The sequence below is a fragment of the Toxorhynchites rutilus genome, chromosome 2 (genome assembly GCF_029784135.1).
Source record: "Toxorhynchites rutilus septentrionalis strain SRP chromosome 2, ASM2978413v1, whole genome shotgun sequence".
NCBI lineage: Eukaryota > Metazoa > Arthropoda > Insecta > Diptera > Culicidae > Toxorhynchites > Toxorhynchites rutilus.
Window position 1 is genome coordinate 247,028,133 of NC_073745.1, and position 18,203 is coordinate 247,046,335.

General features: G+C 36.3%; 1 protein-coding gene across 4 annotated transcripts; it reads right to left on the bottom strand.

The window, feature by feature from the left end:
* Window positions 1-7,360: 7,360 nt before the first annotated feature.
* Window positions 7,361-16,425, bottom strand: LOC129770520 (L-2-hydroxyglutarate dehydrogenase, mitochondrial). 4 transcript variants are annotated; one of them, XM_055773413.1, is made up of 5 exons: window positions 16,405-16,425; window positions 16,266-16,339; window positions 16,075-16,203; window positions 15,706-16,015; window positions 7,361-8,354 (listed from the first exon to the last, which is right to left on the bottom strand). In XM_055773413.1, exons 1-5 carry the CDS (start codon window positions 16,408-16,410, stop codon window positions 7,428-7,430), a joined length of 1,446 nt encoding a protein of 481 aa, XP_055629388.1. In that variant the 5' UTR covers window positions 16,411-16,425; the 3' UTR covers window positions 7,361-7,427. The 4 variants fall into 4 exon arrangements, with proteins under 4 accessions (XP_055629388.1, XP_055629390.1, XP_055629389.1 ...); XM_055773415.1 differs by lacking the exon at window positions 16,405-16,425 and having other exon boundaries at window positions 16,075-16,208; window positions 16,294-16,350; XM_055773414.1 differs by lacking the exon at window positions 16,405-16,425 and having other exon boundaries at window positions 16,075-16,208; window positions 16,266-16,350.
* Window positions 16,426-18,203: the final 1,778 nt, after the last annotated feature.

The window sequence follows — 18,203 nt, forward strand, 5'->3', positions numbered from 1 at the left end:
AAGATTCAGAAAAACGAAACATCCAAATATATGTATCACATTTGCTCGCCTAAATTATACGTGTTTATCACTTTTATCATCTGATTTTTATTCATTTAATTATATTCATCTTATCTCCCACAACGAGGTATAACTTTCTTTCAAATTATAAATTAGAACTTCAGAGTAGAGATGGGCAAACCGTTCACGAACGGTACGAAAGAACTAGTTCGCCGAAAAGAGTGAACGAACGGTCGTTCTTTTTCAAAGAACGGTAGTTCTCCCCACGAACTGATTCCGAAAGAACGGTTTGCGAGTGAACTGTTTGAGAGCGAACTGATTGAGAGTGAACTGTTTGTGAACGAACTGGTTCAGAACGAACTGTTTGCGAGTGAGCTGTATGGGAAAGAACTGATTGAGAGTGAACTGTTTGTGAACAAACTGTTTGAAAACGAAGTGTTTGCGGGCGAACTGTTTGCGAACGAACGAGTGCAGCGGAACTGATTTGTGCTGCAAGGAATGGATAAATATAACGAGAACGCTTGTAAGAAAAATAAACGATATTGTCATTTATGAGCAAAATGCATGTAACGCAGGGTTTATTTTGTTAATGTATACTCAATTTTGGGTTAAAAATTAAATTAGATTTTCGTAGTTTTACAGGCAAAGCTATATATTTTCAATGTCATATATTCTTTCAATTCCGCATAATATTCATATACTTCCTGATTATCAGAAAAAAATCTGGGGGAAGCTGTTCATGAATTAGGTAAACATAATAACTTATAGTGAGGGCAAGTCCCCTGGTCTTTATGCACAATGCTACAGTGCGTGCGGCAACTCTCGGTTGAGACAACGATACCTCATATCCATATCCCTAACCTGATCCATCCCACAAAAATTGTTGCCCCTCTAACCTCGAGTAAACCGCGAGTAATCGGTCGAAACCTACTAAACATAGATTTAAGTTGAAATTCTGTAAAAACAAATCATGAATTAGTGGCTCCGCAAAGCTCATGCGATTGAGCCTTACAAATAAATGAATTGGAAAAAGACGGGTGGGTAATGTCGGGGACATAACCGGAGTGACGTAGGACTATACAAAGGGGACAGCTTTTGTTAAATATATATTTTAAATATATTGTTTTATTTTCTTCTCCTACGTGAATACCTACCTATCTACCTGAAAAACGGATTAGTTTACTGTTTACTCTTTATGAACATGTTGGTGGTTCTGAAAAGAACCTTTGGCGTTGTGTTTCTGCGTTTTTTTATGAAGGCTCACCAACTAGCCCCGTACATGGAATACATCTTTACATTGTCTTTGATCCCCATGTACGTCCATCACGACCATTTGTTTTAGAAAGCATTGAACTGTATTTCCTAAACTCTTTTTTGGAAGGTTTAATGGCCCTGAAAAGCACCTTGTTTTATGGAATGGTTCCAATTTAGAAAACTTAGTACTCGGGGTTTTGAAAAAAAATCATTTTCGAACGCCCTCTATTCCGCCTTGTTCTGGATTTGCCACCAAAGCAGTTTGTATCTAGGTAGTGCGGACTGAATCAAAACGGCTGTCAAAAAAGATCCAATTGAAATGTCAAAAGAGATCCAACGATCAGGAGTGTTATTTTTCTTATGATAATCAACACTATAATAGAGGTATTGTTGTCAAGGGCAAAAATAATTAAAATTATAAAATGAACGAACTATATTTTTCCGTCAATTGTTCAATTAACCATTGCATCTCTGAAAGAGCATCTAAGCCTTTCACTGAGAAACGCATTTTTAAGGTCCCCTCTCTTTGACATAACGTTTTTCCGAACGAAATAAAAACAAACGAAGTCAGAGTCACGTAAATGTTTACTCCTGTGATTTGAAAATATTCGATGAAAAGTGGAAGGAAGAGATGCCAGATGATTTTGAATTTTTTTTGTAAAAACATGTGAATGTCTGTTAAAAATGGGGAAAAGTCTGTAAAAGTTTGCAGATCTATAGAAATGTCTTTTAACGTTAATTTTCACATATTCATTAATACTTTGTACATCGCCCCAAACCAATATAGTGGTTCTCAGATCTTCGTCAAAGGTTGTAATTATGTTCTTTATCGCAAAACATTAGACTCGTATTTTTTTTTTATTTTTCATTGGGGTGCCCATTTCCATTTTAGGGTGATCCAAACAATCATTTTTTCCACTTTTTCCCAAAATGACTTTTTTCAAAAATTTATAACTTTCGAACCACTTAACCGATTTAGATGATCGACACATCAAATTGAAGCCAATGAGTTTTAATTGAGAAATATTGAACTTGCAGATAATATGGATCCTATTTTCGTAATTATTGATTGTAGTCGTTTTTTAATGTTTTCATGGTTTTGGACTAGGGGGCACCATATTTTTTTATATTTTTTCTTGAAAGCTTAGAATTTTTTTCATAAAATATCTTGATATCAGATATGCTATTTTTTCGTTTTTGAAATATGATTTTTCAATACTAATCGATGGTTCGAAAAACAATTTTCCCCATTTTTCCCACTACAAAAAGTCATAACTTTTGAACTATTGGACCGATTCATATCATCGGTATATTAAATTGAAGCTTACGAGTAATTTTTCTTTGAAAAAATATTCCTTTGCGAAAAAATTGAATTTTTGCTTTTGTAATTATTGATTGAGTTAGTTTTTCATAGTTTTCTCGGTTAAAGATAGGAGCGCTATATTTTTTAATATTTTTTATGGAAAGCTGAGGATTATTTACCTAACATATCTCGATATCAAATATGATATAATCATCGTTTTTAAGTTATAATTTTGTAAATTTAACATTTAACATATTCATATGTGACTAAACTAGACCTATGCTACAAGAATCCAATCTTCCCGCAAGTGTGATATTATTGGCTTGGCTTATTGACTTCAATTTAATATATCGATAATCTAAATCGGTGTATTCAAATTAATCAAATGTTATGATTTTTTGCAGAAAGTTATTTTTGGACAAAGGGGGAAAATGATTTTTTGAACCACCGGTTAACTTTGAAAAATCATATCTAAAAAACGAAAAAATAGCATCTCTGATATAGAGATATGTTATGTAAAAAACCCTCAGCTTTCAAGAAAAAATATTCAAAAATATAGCGCCAAAGTCATAAAAAATAAAAAACGACTAAAATCAATAAATACTAAAATATAATTATTCTTTTCGCAAGTTGAATATTTTTTAATAAAAGGCTAGGTCATTAGTTTCAATTTTATATGTCGCTCATCTAAATCGGTTCAGTGATTCAAAAGTTATTGATTTTCGTTTGTCATTTTTGGGAAAAAGTGGAAAAAATTGATTTTTCGGACCACCTAATAACTTATGTGTTGTAAGTGTGTTTAAATGTTTCAACGATCTACATATACATACATACACATACATACGCGTTGTTAATTTTTTATAAAATTCATTATTTCTTCGTTGATATATTGGACATCCACCAAGGCTTGCGGTCTTGTCGTTGATGAAATTTATAAGAAAATGCAGTGTATACCATCCGCCATGCAAGGCTATACAAGTTTTAGATCACCACACGGCCATGAACCATGTCTGTGGTAACAATATCGAACAGTAACCCATATTTCGTCATAAGCAGACCCGAAAGCGAATGTAAATTGTTGAAAATAGAATGAAAATTTTTATTCGATGTTGTTCAAATACTTAGAAGACATAGTCCTGACCCTAACTTAACTATTTTCAATAAATCTCCTTGCATTTCAGCAAAACAATCTTATCTAGAACAGAAAATAATTATCAGAGACAATTTTCGTTCAAGATTTTTCCTTAACTGCATAGAATGCAATTTTTCATTAATTGTGTATAACCGTATGCTCTCTTTCGTCTGCAATGATGTCAGGGCAAAAGTACTTATGTGTATGAGTTCCAAACTATTGATGATATATAAAAATATTGTTATATCCAAAAAATCTAAAACAAAAATAGAAAAATAGAAATGTTTTACAGAAATGTCTGTAAATTTACAAACATATTTGTAAATCTGGCATCTCTGGTGGTCTGAGAATTTATTGCAAGAAATCGCTTGAAAACATGCATGAATTTGCTTGAAAATGAAGTAGATTGAGTCCGCACCACTTAGGTTTGTATAAAGAACAAACTTTTTTCTTCTGCTACCTGATGCTGTTTTGCGATTGCGTTTGCCACTCGCCACTCGCTGCAACTGCGTGTTGTTGTCTTGATGTGTTGTGTTCTGAATGCGAGTTTTATTATCGTCGCGAGCAGCTTTACCAGCCAACTCGTTCACTTCGGCGGCCGAAACTATATAACGCCGGCTAGGTGGACTGGTGCACTGGTACTAACGCGCTTGGCCTAGCTACCCTTGCTGAGCAACTGGCGGATACACCTACGAGGAACTGCACACATGCACGGTTCGAGTGGGACTTTGCCTTTCCCTTAACTTGTCCTCCTTTGTTACGTCCACGATGCCGATGCCGTACAACCACACGGGTTTACGGTTTGAAAGAAAATAAGATATTTTTTTGGGGTCCGCGTGTTTTATACTCTAGCGGTACACACTCACAGGATAGAGACAAATCGGCAGACTCAGCCAGAGGGGCGAGTCCAACGAGACGAACGAATGAGCGTTAAAAGGGAGCGATGGCAAAAAAATACATTCATTACGATTTGTTCGCTCGTTGGATTCACATGCAGGCTAAAAAGGGTCCTTTTCAGGATCACAAGATTATCTTCAATCTAAAGAGTTTATTGTTTTGTTATCTCTCGATATCCCCATCTTGTTCGGCTAAACCTTTCTGTTTAGCGATTTGTTGCCGCATACCGAACCGAATGTGTTCTGTTCCGAATGCGGGTTTTCTTATCGTCGCGAGCAGCTTTGCCAGCTAACTCGATCACTTCGGCGGCCGAAACTATATAACGCCGGCTAGGTAGACTGGTGCACTGGTACTAACGCGCTCGGCCTAGCTACCCTTGCGGGAAAATCCAGACCAACACGGTTCGAGCGGGATTTTGCCTTTCCCTTCACTTTTCCTCCTTTGCCATGTCCAGACATGGCTGCTTGGGTTGGTTTGTTGATGTGTTGTGATGCGAACCGATGTGGTGTACGGTTTAAATGAGAATGATCGTTACGGCAGCGGAGCGGGGATTTTTAAGCTGACTGGCTGGCTCGAGAATTACGCATGTGTGAGACTGCGACCAATGTTTCGTTCATATTTTTTCTTTTTCCTTTTCAATCGTGCTCCATTCTATTTCGCTGCTGCTCTGGTTGTCCGTTTTGGTCGGTACGATTTGAGGAGCACAAAATGGACCAATCAAAAATGGGCACGTAGTGCATTTGGACAATGCTTGATATTTCACAATTATTCAATTATTCATCTCAAGAAAAATGAAATGTTATTCGTTATGATAGATGCGTAGATATATTTCCTATGAATTTATGCAAAAACCTTTGCGATCTATTGAGAAATGCTCGAGTTATAAGCGTTCCAAATCTTGCATTTTTTCCTACTTGTTCAGTGCCTAGATTTCCATTTCACCCCCTATATCTTCCGGTTAGACGTAGTCCTACGTCAAAAATCTATTTTAAAAACTAAAAACAGGAAGTGGGTTATATCTATGGTATAACCGCAATGGTGACGTAGGACTATCGTAGATTTAGTGATCATTTGTTTGGAGGTACAAGGTTTTATGCATCCAATATTGGATACGAAAATATCCTACGGATGGGGAAGAATAATCTTCTGAAACTTTCCTGCTAATTGCACTTGATTGAAAAATCACAGAACCAAAATACATTTATTATGTCGGAGTATAATATGGATAGAAGACGTTAAAATAAACTCTTTCGCTTGAATGTAATTTTCAATTCCAAGGGGAACTGGCAGATTATTTTGCAGCAACGATCACTTCTTTCCGGATTCTTCTCGATAACCAGCAAACGTAAAGAATTTCGCGCGTGTATGTGTGTGTGGCGGCTGCTTCGATGTCTCAAACGGATCCGTTTTTCGGTGCTGATACTCTCTCGGTCGTCTTCACTTCTTCTGATGGATCGGCTTTTCTGCGCTCCCCCACAGTTCCAAACAAACTGTATGCGTTTCAAGTCAGGTCAAGTCAGGTAATGAATCCCTTGATCCCTCACCATCCAGCTCGTCCAGCTCGTTCAGTAACGATGTTGTCTTGTCGATGTCCTTACGAAAAATGAATGCGTTTCACCACCAGAATATCGCTTAAGTATGCTTTTTGTCCGTGATTGAATCGAGAGAAGGTGTGGTTTACGATGGCAATTTGGAAGGTAAACTAGAGGGGAATGAACTCTTTGAGTTTGAAACTTTCGGCGACTGAGCAATAATCGATTGAAAATTATATAATTTTCGCGATACGAAACATTTTCCGCTGCGCGCGCATACCATATTGGATACGAAAATATCCTACTGATGGGGAAGAATAATCTTCAAAAGCTTTCCTGCTAATTACACTTGATTGAAAAATTACAAAATCAAATGTATTTGGTCGCTGTGTTATATGGTTAGAAAACATTAAAATAAACTCTTTCGCATGAATGTATTTTTCAATTCCAAGGGAACTGGCAGATTATTTTTCAGCATCGATTAGATTTTTCCAGATTTTCCTCAATACTCGAAGCCCACCAGTGGTTAATGCTAACTCAATAACCACCTGTTAATAGCACTTCATTGAAAAATATTTGGTCGCAGTGTTACATTGATAGAAAACATTAAAATAAACACTTTCACATGAATGTATTTTTCAATTCCCAGGGAAACTGGCAGATTGTTTTTCAGCAGCGATTTGATCTTTCCGGAATTTTCTCGATGCTGAATGGCATCCAAACGGAAACAAAATTCCGCGCCTGTATGCGTGTGTGTGGCAGCTGCTCCGATCTCTTCCCGGGGAACCGTTTGTGGCATCACTCTCCTCCTGATGGATTCCCATCTGGCCTAAGGTGCACAAACCGGCTCTTGGTGACACCGTTCATCCGCGCTTTCATGATAAACGAAGAGCTTCACCACAACAGCGACAACATACTCCAATCGCTGTTCAATTAGAACTGAGTGGTTTTCCGAGCGGCGCTCGCTTATTTACCGATTGGTGATTTCAATAGCCTGTTTTGAAGGCAATTTTAAGACTATTGAAACAAGTTTTTGGATCAAAAAGTAACAAGTATATAACGCGTAGACATTTTATCTTTCGAATGGAGTGTTTATCATACCATTTCGTTCAGTTGTTTAGGAGCTATTAACGCTCAAAATCTCGGTCTAAGGCGTAACGCTTTCGTTTTCGAAACTTTGAATTTACACCCCGGTATAGAAATGAAAGACGTAGTCTTACGTCAAAAAAAACTATTTTAGAATATGTTAACCATAGCTTTATTCGAAAAACAAAACAATCATGTTATACAATCTATCTTACAACTCACTTTATTTAATGCTGAACTGGGATTCGATCTTATCGGCTATCATTTTGGCGATAGCCAACGAACTAGTCGCCCCCGGTGAGGGTGCGTTCCGGCAGTGCAAAATATTTCTGGCCAAGGCGGTATCTCCCTTGCCGTGATCAAAAACAAAGTCATCGACTAGATTTCCATATGAATCCAGGGCTTGTGCTCGCACACCAGCGGGACCACGTTGAACGTCGTACTCTTGAACATCGGGAATGAACTTCTGCAGCTCGCGCACTTGTAACGGAATCAGAGCAGATTTGGCTATTTCATACAGACCAGCACTCCAGAATTTCAGACTCATTTTAATCAGACCTGGAAACTTCAAAGCATCTACCAACTCGCGCGCATTAAAATCGCTCCACTTGTAGCCTTCCCTTTTAAATGCCAGCACAGCGTTCGGACCCAACCAAACGCTTCCGTCCATGCGAGGTGTAAAATGGACCCCGAGGAATGGAAACCGCGGGTCTGGAACCGGATAGATATTTCCCTTCACCATATGACATTTATCTGGATTCAGCAATAAGTACTCTCCCCGGAACGGCACAATTTTTGGCAGCGGAGAACATCCCGTCAGCTCGGCAACTTTGTCCGATTGTAATCCGCCGCAAGTCAAAATATATTTCGATTGAATGGTTTCATTCTTCTTGCACTTGACGACGATGGGATACTCCGGATCGGTGGATTCTTCGAATTTAGACACTTCGAAGTTGAGATAAACGTCACCTCCGGCATTTTTGAAATCCTTCGCGTAGTACTGTGTCACTCGGCCCCAGTCAACAATTCCGGTGTGTGGAGACCAGATAGCCTTCAAGCCCTGGCAGTATGGTTCAAGCTCTTTGATGCGTTCCGAGTCGACAATCTCCACGTCAGGCACTTTATTGGCGATAGCTCGCTGGTATAATTCCTGGGAAAAAACAACGAGTAATCAGTGAATGAGGAATGAATTATGTTTGAATTTTTGCACACACTGACAAACTTGAGCTGTTTTCAATACATAGGGTACTCAAAATATATGAAATTGGCAATTTTATGGTAAACTTAGAATTCTTCTTACATCACTCAATTAGAAATTTCATGCAGTTTTATGCCATTGCATCATTGTTACCAAGGTCATCAAACGCTTGCATTTTGTAACGAATTTTGACTTAGGGTTCCATTAACCAGTTAACTGTGGCGTCTCCATTGACAAATGCGTATTGTTTTGTGTCGCCAGAATCGAGTCACGACGAGTTTATTCGTCAATCACAGAGTAAATTGCGCTGGTAAGATATTGGAGAAAAAGATGGGTTTATTCCATAAATTTGAAAATTTTATTACTAATATTTACGTATTTGGTTAACATAAGCATATATTACATACATATGCAACGATTCTATTAAATATTTTACATATAAAAATAAGAATTCAAGTCTTGCTGTGGAGTGATATTCAGAGAAACAGGGTATGTAGCTTACAAAATACTTAACCAAATGCAATCAATAATTCGAAATTTTCAATTTTGCGACTTAGTCCCCTCTGACTTAACACCGACCATATATAGATTGCAATTTAAATAACTAATGGTCACAGATTTATACGCATGACGAGTATACCTGTCAATCCCAGTTAACAGGTTAAGCAAAATCTATATTTGTATTAACTAGTTAACTAGTTACTGGTTCAGGTCCATTTGAAAATGATTCTTCTATCTGTGTAGATAGGACAGAGAAGATAGATAGAAGAATCATTTTCAAAGGGACATGAAAGCTCAAATTTATTTTTCGTAATCAAATTCACGTTTTCCTACTAAGCGCACGCAGAACTGTTCAATGATTGATCGTCTAATTTACCCTTTGGAATTACCTTTTACTATCAAATTCCTAGTCTTTTTGGATGACACTAACGTTCCCAGTGGAACTTTTGCCTTCTCAACGTAGGTATTACTTGCGTCATTTTCATTAGTAGTACTTAATTGAGATTTCTATGCTGGATAACACGCGTTAAATATGTATTATGGGATGGCAAGCTCTAGTATACGCGTGACCACAGTGCAAGTCGGAAGAAATTTCATTGACGAAAATTCCCCCGGCCAGAACGGGAATCGAACCCGAGCCCCCGGCATGATAATGTGAGACGCTAAACACTCGGCCACGGGAGCACTATAACATTTCTAGTACTTCTGCCAAAACTCATCATTATAATATTGGATTATTTTCAGACACAATTCTCGTTCAACATTTTTTCAACCACTTGCAGAAACATGTTATCTCCGTCACACGAAATGAATGTTTGAAACGGAAAATATGATAAAGACAGCCCTAAATCGGACAATTCCTTTTTCGAGTTTTGCTATTTTCAACACATTAGGCGATCCATTTTTATTGATATAGATAGAAGATTTTTCACATAACATATCTCGATATCATCGATGCTACTTTTTTTTCGTTTTTAAGATATGATTTTTCAAACTTAACCTATAGTTCGAAACAACAATTTTTCCCCATTTTTGTCACTACAACAAATCATAATTTTTGAACTACTGGAGTGATTCAGATGATCGACACACAAATTGAAACATATAAGTTAGTTTTCTTTGGAAAAATGTACTTTTGCGGAAAATTCGGATTTTTTTAATTATTGATTGCGTTAGTATTTCATAGTTTTCTCGGTTAAAGATAGAGGGCGCTATATTTTTTTCTGGAAAGCTGATTGCAAAATGATAACTCAAAAACGAAAAAAATAGGACCTCTGATATCGAGATATTTTATGAAAAAAACCCTCAGGTTTCATGAAAAAATTAAAAAATATAACGCCATGAAAACAGTAAAAAAACGACTACAATCAACATTTACGAAAATAAAATCCATGTCTTTTGCATGTTCAAAATTTTTTAATGAAAGGCTAGCTTCAATTTGCTTGGCTTCAATTTGATATGTCGATCATCTAAATCGATTCAGTGGTTTAAAAGTTATGAATTTTTGGGGAAAAAAAGTCATTTTTGGGAAAAAGTGGAAAGATTTGATTTTTGGGACCACCCTAAAATGGAAATGGGCACCCTAATGAAAAATAAAAAAATCGATGGGTTGTATCCGAGACACGACCGCTTAGGACGCAGGACTACGCAATCTTTCTTTTTTGAAATTTGTTGGTTTATTTTTTCGGATATATGTGCGAACAAGTCGAAATTTCATAAATAACTTTTTAGTAAAAAGTTCAGGGGATCCTGAAAAGGTTTAATGGCTTGCGTCGTTTCGTAGAATTATTTCAACAAGCAACAATTCTTTCTTGCCTTGGCGAGAACAATATACTAATTGATCATGTGTCGCAATTTGTTTCTTTATAATCAATTGCACTGAGTATTTAACGAGAGTCATCTTTCGTGCATCGCCATTCAACAATCATCAAACACGCGTCTAACAGATGCACACAGTTGCAGCGATAAAAATGAAACATCGCGACAATGACCGTTTATGAAAAATCGTTTCTCGACTCTCGGTCAAACCCGTCAACAAAGCTAAGAGTTTATTGCATCAGAACAGAGCCGATGCGCACGAGAGCAATTCGAATGGCAACTAAAAGAATCGAAGGTGTGCTATTCACATGCACAGGAAATGAACAAGTTCTAAGTTTAGCGCAACGAAAACAAACAACACGTACAAAGCCAAACACTAATGGCTAGAAGCGACCTATAGTCATTTGCACTCTTCTCTTGCAATGCCAGATGCACTTCAAGTGAAATATTCGCTAGCGTTCACAATTCGAGAGGAAACATAAAATACAAAACGAACAGAACAAGCGACTTTTGTTGTTTCGGGCACAAAAAGATTCTGAGAATTTTCCTCAGAGGAGATGCAATACTTATACGCTAGCTACAGCTTACTTACTATGCAAGGGTGGAGTTTAATTCGCAAATATTCTCTTTTAGCTATCCCCTTTCGTTGTTTCTATTCTAGTAGCTGCATAAGTTGCCCGTTATTGACAGCTCTGTTCGGGAAAGCACACAAATGGACAGAACAAATGTATGGGGAAATGGGAATGCTTCCAAATTTCATCAATTTAAACCATATACAGACTATGGGATTGTAATGTATAGCATATCAAACAAATCTTAGAAAATTTCCGATTCGATTGGTATGCAGATCGTTAAAATCCGTTCGCAGCAAAAATAGTTATTACCGTAACTTTATTTCATAAAAACGTGACCTGTTTTCATATTTGGCATCCTTAATGTAAGACGTAAGACGTAAGTTAACCCTTCTTTTCGTTGGCCAAGGCATTTTGATTGAGTGTAATACTTTTCCGTTTACTATTTTTGATAGCAGAGGCAGTCATGGCAGTGTTTCTAGCTCTGCAATACAATTTTCTTAACCAATGTTTAAGTTGCTAAAATTAAATTTCTCAAACTATGTTAAAGTTGCTAAAATTAAAGACCAATTAAACGTAAAAACAATAATTGTATTGATATTAACACAATTTTATTTAATTCATTTTTATGACATGAACCGCTATGACTCAGGAATAACATTTTATTGAGTGGTTTTTATAGCTGTTCCGATTATGTTGTCTGGCTTGAGTGTCGGATAAATAACGATGCTTTCACCAATACAAACAAAACCCTGCGGAAAATTGAAAAATGAAAATTAACTTTCAGAGCACTAGCTCGAGTTTCCGACGTGTTTCATTATATGTTGCGACGGCAGATGAAAATTTAAAATCTTGTGAGTAATCGATTGGAGTTTGGTTGATATTACTTGATGGGAAGTGTGCGAAAACGATCATTTTCTACACACTGTTTCGCAAAATTATTGAATTTCGGGCAAGGGGTGAGGAAGGGAGATGAAAGAAATGAGCGCCATTGTGGCAGCCATTTGTGGCTTCCTTCCACCTTCACCTTAAACTATCCATCTGTAGGATCATGTAGACCAGTGGTCAGATAATGTGAAAGCCATGCCCAAATCAAAAGAGCAAGAGCCTACCACTCACTGAAAAAGGGCCTGACCGGGTAAGACAGTAAAAAGTGCCCTCAAACCAATTCAACCCCTCTATGGAAATATTTTATAGGGTAAGAAATTTTGACTGACTTATAGGGGTTCAATATGAGGTTTAACATAGGATCTATAGTAAAAAACGTAGTGTTCAATTTTTTGCACGTTATTCTCGATAGCTTCAAGATAAATATTTGAAAAAATACTGAAAGCACCTTCAGTCTTATAATGGTGTATCGAGATGTCTTATCAAAAAAAATCATCAAAAATTAGAGTATTAATTTTAAAGATTTTAACAGTGTTGCGCGGTACAAAAATATCTATTCTAATTTTTTTTTATTTTTGAGACCCATTATAGGTTTAGGTAATATTAAAATATGTATGTTCATTTGTTTGTGTATGTGTTTTTCGAACTGCGTGGCATTACAATATCTAATAATTTTTTAATATTTTTTTTTATTTCTATTTTTGCGATTTTCTAACATTTTTTTAAAATTTTAAATTTTACTGTATTGTACTCGTGCCTTCGTAAAAAGAGCCCCAAGCCCTATCACCAGCGCTAAGGAAAAGAAAATAATAAAAAAATACTCATTGTACATCTTACTATAATAAAATTACAATCGAAAAGTCAAAAGAAAAAAATTGGCATTTCGAAATTTGTTTTATACTAAATTGGATAATTCTATGAATAAATCAGATGTTGATATGTTAAGTCTTATGAATTCAAATTTACGATTTAATTAATCATCATAAAAAATCAGACAGTGAAAATTAGGAAAACACTTTAAAATAATTGATTTACTGCAAGCTGCTGTTACATCTCCTCAGTCTTTTGGCAAAATGCGGAAGCATTGTTTGAAGATGCTCACGCAGTTCGGGCCTGACTTCAAATGGCTTCCCTCTACAGGGAAACTTCGATATAACGTACCCTCGTTATAACGTACCCTCGATATAACGTCACTCGATATAACGTACATTTTACCTCGATATAACGTACACATTTCCAAAGTGTAAAGGAAAAATTTTTTCTATATTTTTTTTCTGATAGAACAATGGAATATCTGTATTGTGATACTAAAACAAGTTTTGTGCCTTCAATCAATCCCAAAATACAGCTGGTTTTGTGAATCCTGATTCTAAATGAATCAAGTTTTAATCAACAGTACAAAGGGAAACATCATGAGAAAGGCTGGCTTCATCTTCTGATTGAAGTTATTTATTAACTTTACTAAAAGAAGCAACACAATAAAGTATTATAGACTACGTTTGTGAGTACTTTATTATGCTTCGATATAACGTACAATTCGATACAACGTACAATTTTGAAAGTGAAATGTACCTTATATCGAAGTTTACCTGTATCAGTGACTTTTTGGTCAGTTTGTGGAAATCAATTAAGTATTATATTTTTACAAATTTTGTTACATTCGTCCGTGTTTGTTATATAACATTTGCTATTTTAAATGTTTATTCTCACATAATTTTCACCGCTCTACTATCACAATGGGAAATATTCTATGTTTCGAGTTTTGATTTCACAACTCTATGTTCACTAAATATATAATACAATCTGTCAAATTTTCAAAAAACATATTTTATTTATCATCTTAATTCATATTATCGCCTTCAAAAAATGCCCCTTCTGAATCAATACACTTTTTCCAACGCAAAATCCATATTTATAACTCTATTCAAGAATTACCTTGGAAAAGTACGTTCAATCCTCGAAGCATTATGAAAAAAAAATCATAAATATAAAAAAAACAGGCACGAACACATTTCAAAGCAGTACTGTGTCTCAAAACTTAATTTCAAAATTCCAAATTATAAAAAAATTGTACCGCAAAACGCTCTAAAATTCTTTAAAAAAATCACACATCAAATACAGGTACATTTAAATGAAAACTATGTTTTAACGAATCCTAAAATTAAAAAAAAAAACATAATTTGGAAATACCAAAGAAGAAAGTTTTATCTCGTAGTTATCGAGAACGGCATGAAAAACATTGAAAACCACGATTTTATCATAGAACCTCATAGGGGTTCAAAAAAATAGTCAACATTTCATATTTGGGAAGTTTAGCAGGGAAACTTCGATATAACATACACATTTTCAAAGTCCAAAGGAATAATGTTTCGAATTTTTTTTTTTCTGAAAGAACAATAAATTATTTGTATTTTGATACTAAAGCTTGTTTTGTACCTTCAACCAATCCCGAAATACAACTGTTTTGTGATTCCGGATTCTAAGTGATCGAAACGTTAATCAATAGTACGAAGGGAAACATCATGAGAGAGATTGGCTTCGTATTCTAGTTGAATTTATTCATTAACCTTACTCAAACAGAAACACAATAAAGTAATATAAGTTACATTTCTAAGTTCTTTATTATGCTTCGATATAACGTACAATTTTGAAAATAAAATGTACGTTATATGGAAGTTACCCTGTACAATATTTTCCATAGAGCGGGTGATTTGGTTTGGGGGCATTTTTTACTTTTTTACACGGCAGGCCCTTTCGAGAAGGCCTATAGATTTAATATATTTGCAGATCAAATATTCATATAAACATTCGAACAATTTCAAATACAGTAGAACCCCGATTATCCGCGAAATAGTCGGGCTAGGCCATCGCGTATAACGAAAATCGCGGATAATGCAATATAAGACTAAAAATGAGGCACAAAAAAAACGAAAAATATATATTTTAGCATTAAAACTATGTTTCATCAATACAGAAATTATTGAACTATCAATCTGTAAGGTCATGTACATCAGTGATCAGATAATGTGAAAGCCATGACCAAAACAAAAAAAAAAGCAAGACTACTACCACTGACAAATTTCGGGAAGGTTTGAAGATTTACTAGGGAACTCACTTTCGCGGATAATCCGCACCGCGGATCGACCGCTCGCGGATAATCGAGGTTCTACTGTAGTTGTATTCAGGAGTATTATAATAAAGTTTACGGCATCCATTCGTCATTGATCAATGATTGCTGAATGGTGCTTTAAAAAACGATCACTGATAACGATCCCTACGATCACTGATAAAAAGAAAAGTTAATATGTATTAGATGACATATATGGCCTACATTGCCTACAATCGTAATCGTATCTAAGTAATTAGCCTGATAGTTACACAAATAATCAATCCGAAGCATAAATGCGATAAATTACGTCATCTGTTTTGGACCTTCGGGACAGGGCCTCGGGCAACCGATTAAATATCTTATCACATCTCAAAATTACGGCACACACAAAACAAAATCTACGCATGTTACTTACATCCAATCGTTTCACCTCAACATCGTTCGTGGCAACAATAAGTTTCCCCACTTTCTTGTATGGAACGTTCTTTTCATCGAAATATTTATAGCTCAGATGAAGACCCTCAACACACAATCTCGCCTTCAGCGAACCTGGCTTATAGTAGATTCCAGCGTGAATGACACCGCTGTTATGTCCGCTTTGATGGAACGCTAGTTTGGGCTCTTTCTCGACAATAGCTACTCTGAGGGACGGATGCCGGAGTAAGATCTCACGGGCGGAGGCAGTTCCGACGATTCCCCCACCAACCACCACAATGTCATATGGTCTAAAGCACACAACGATACAAAGTTTAACCAGTTTGACCTTGTCTTAAATTTGACCTACCTTTTGGCTTTATGCGAGTATGCTCTCAGCGTGGGTGTCAATATTCGGTCGCAACCATTGAGCTTTCCATTTGCGAAACTATAGAGTCCTAAAACCGCCCGATCGATCGTTTTAGTCAACATGCTGAATCTTCACTACGAAAAGTGCGAAGGTAACTGGATGAACACGGAGCGAAATCGAATGCTACTTACACTACTTGAATGTGAATGGAAGACTCACCAATAATCAGCTGACACTGCCGGGCTAGACCAAACACCAACACACACTGTTAATGAGATACGCATGCTGAAAAGCAATGAATTGAAATCTAGGGCAGAGCGTTCGCAGTACAAACATGAATCCACCTGTTTTGGGGTTTCAGACTGTAGTTCGAATAATTATTTGGTTGAAAATTACATTCCACTTGTCTACGCAAATACTCGGAACAACACCGCGCATCAGAGTCATGCTCAATTCAGCTTTATTCGTATCCATTTCTTGCATTGCGTACACCATATCACTCGGGACACAAAACAAACATAAATGAACGTCACCGACATGGATTTCATTTGGCACAAATATGAATGAAAGCCGCGGTGACATTGCTTCGGAGTACAAACGAAAATTTGATTGTAGGGTAAAAGGAGGGAATTTGGACCACCTAAGCAAGTCGCCTAATATTTCCAAACCAATACGGTCTAAATGAAAAATTTAACATTGAACACTGAGCTACACTTGTTTTCTCTCAATCAATAGTGTTTAGTCATAATATAAAACTTCGATCTACCAAATATATCATAAAATAAAAGATATGATTTTTGGACATTAAAATTTGATTCTTTGAAAAAAACATACTTATGTTTATGTAAAGTATTTTGAGATAATGTTACAATCAGTAACAGTGTTCTGGGACCGATACCAGGTGCCATGGCCAGATTCCAGACCAGAAAAATTGGATTGAGACCATCTCGAATTCTGCATGGATCTTTTCACTGTTGTTCGAGCATTTTCAAACACTTTCGATGGTTGGTCAAAGAAAAACCGTTCTTGATGGCCTGCGTTGCTCTTTCAAGCTCCTCCTCCTTCTAATGTTGTCTGCCTATCCTCTTTTTGTAATTCAGCGGCATCTGGAATCAGTTAGACCAAAGAAAAGCCTCAAACCTGTAGGACCAATTCACCCCACAAAAAGGTGTCAATGTCACCCCACACAACATGTAAAAGTTAAAATGCAATTAATTTAATTTATTTATTTAATTTATTATAACTTACAGTTTCGCTGCATCAAAATGTTCCTCTTCTGTAGGCGAACAAAACTTTACCGGACAATACACGAAAAGTTTGTTTAATCAGCGGGAAAAACCTTAAAACCACGATCGGAAAACTCACATCTTTTGGCAATCAATGTGCTTGTTGTGTTCACGCTACCGTTTCCTTCCACCTGTCGATTTTTACCAAAGTTTTTTACATTAGGTATATGCGGTTCACCAATAAAAAGATATTACAGAAAAAATCCAAATTGAGCCGTACTTTTTGAGATAAAGGGGTGGCCCAAATCACCACGTATGTCCAACTCACCCCGTGTTACCCTACGATCACTGATAAAACAGGAAGTGGGTTATATCTATGGTATAACCGCAAGGGTGACGTAGGACTATCGTTGATTTAGAGATCAGTTTGAAGTTGAATCTAAATCCATCCTGAATGAATGAATAAATGAATATTTGGGGGACTTCGAAAACGAGAGCGTTACGTTGGAGGCACAAGGTTTTATGCATCCAATATAGGATACGAAAAACCTTGTTCTGAAGAATAATCTTCTGAAGCTTTCCTGCTAACTGTACTTGATTGACAAATCACAAACCCAAATGTATTATATGGATATTTTATAGATAGAAAACATCAAAATAAACTCTTTCGCTTGAATGTCATTTTTCAATTCCAAGGGGAACTGGCAGATTATTTTCCAGCAACGATTAGATATTTCCACATTTTCCTCGATACTGGAAGCCCACCAGTGGTTAATGCTAATTCGATAACCACCTGTTAATAGCACTTGATTGAAACATATTTGGTCACAGTGTTACATGGATAGAAAACATTAAAATAAACTCTTTCACATGAATGTATTTTTAAATTCCCAGAGGAACTGG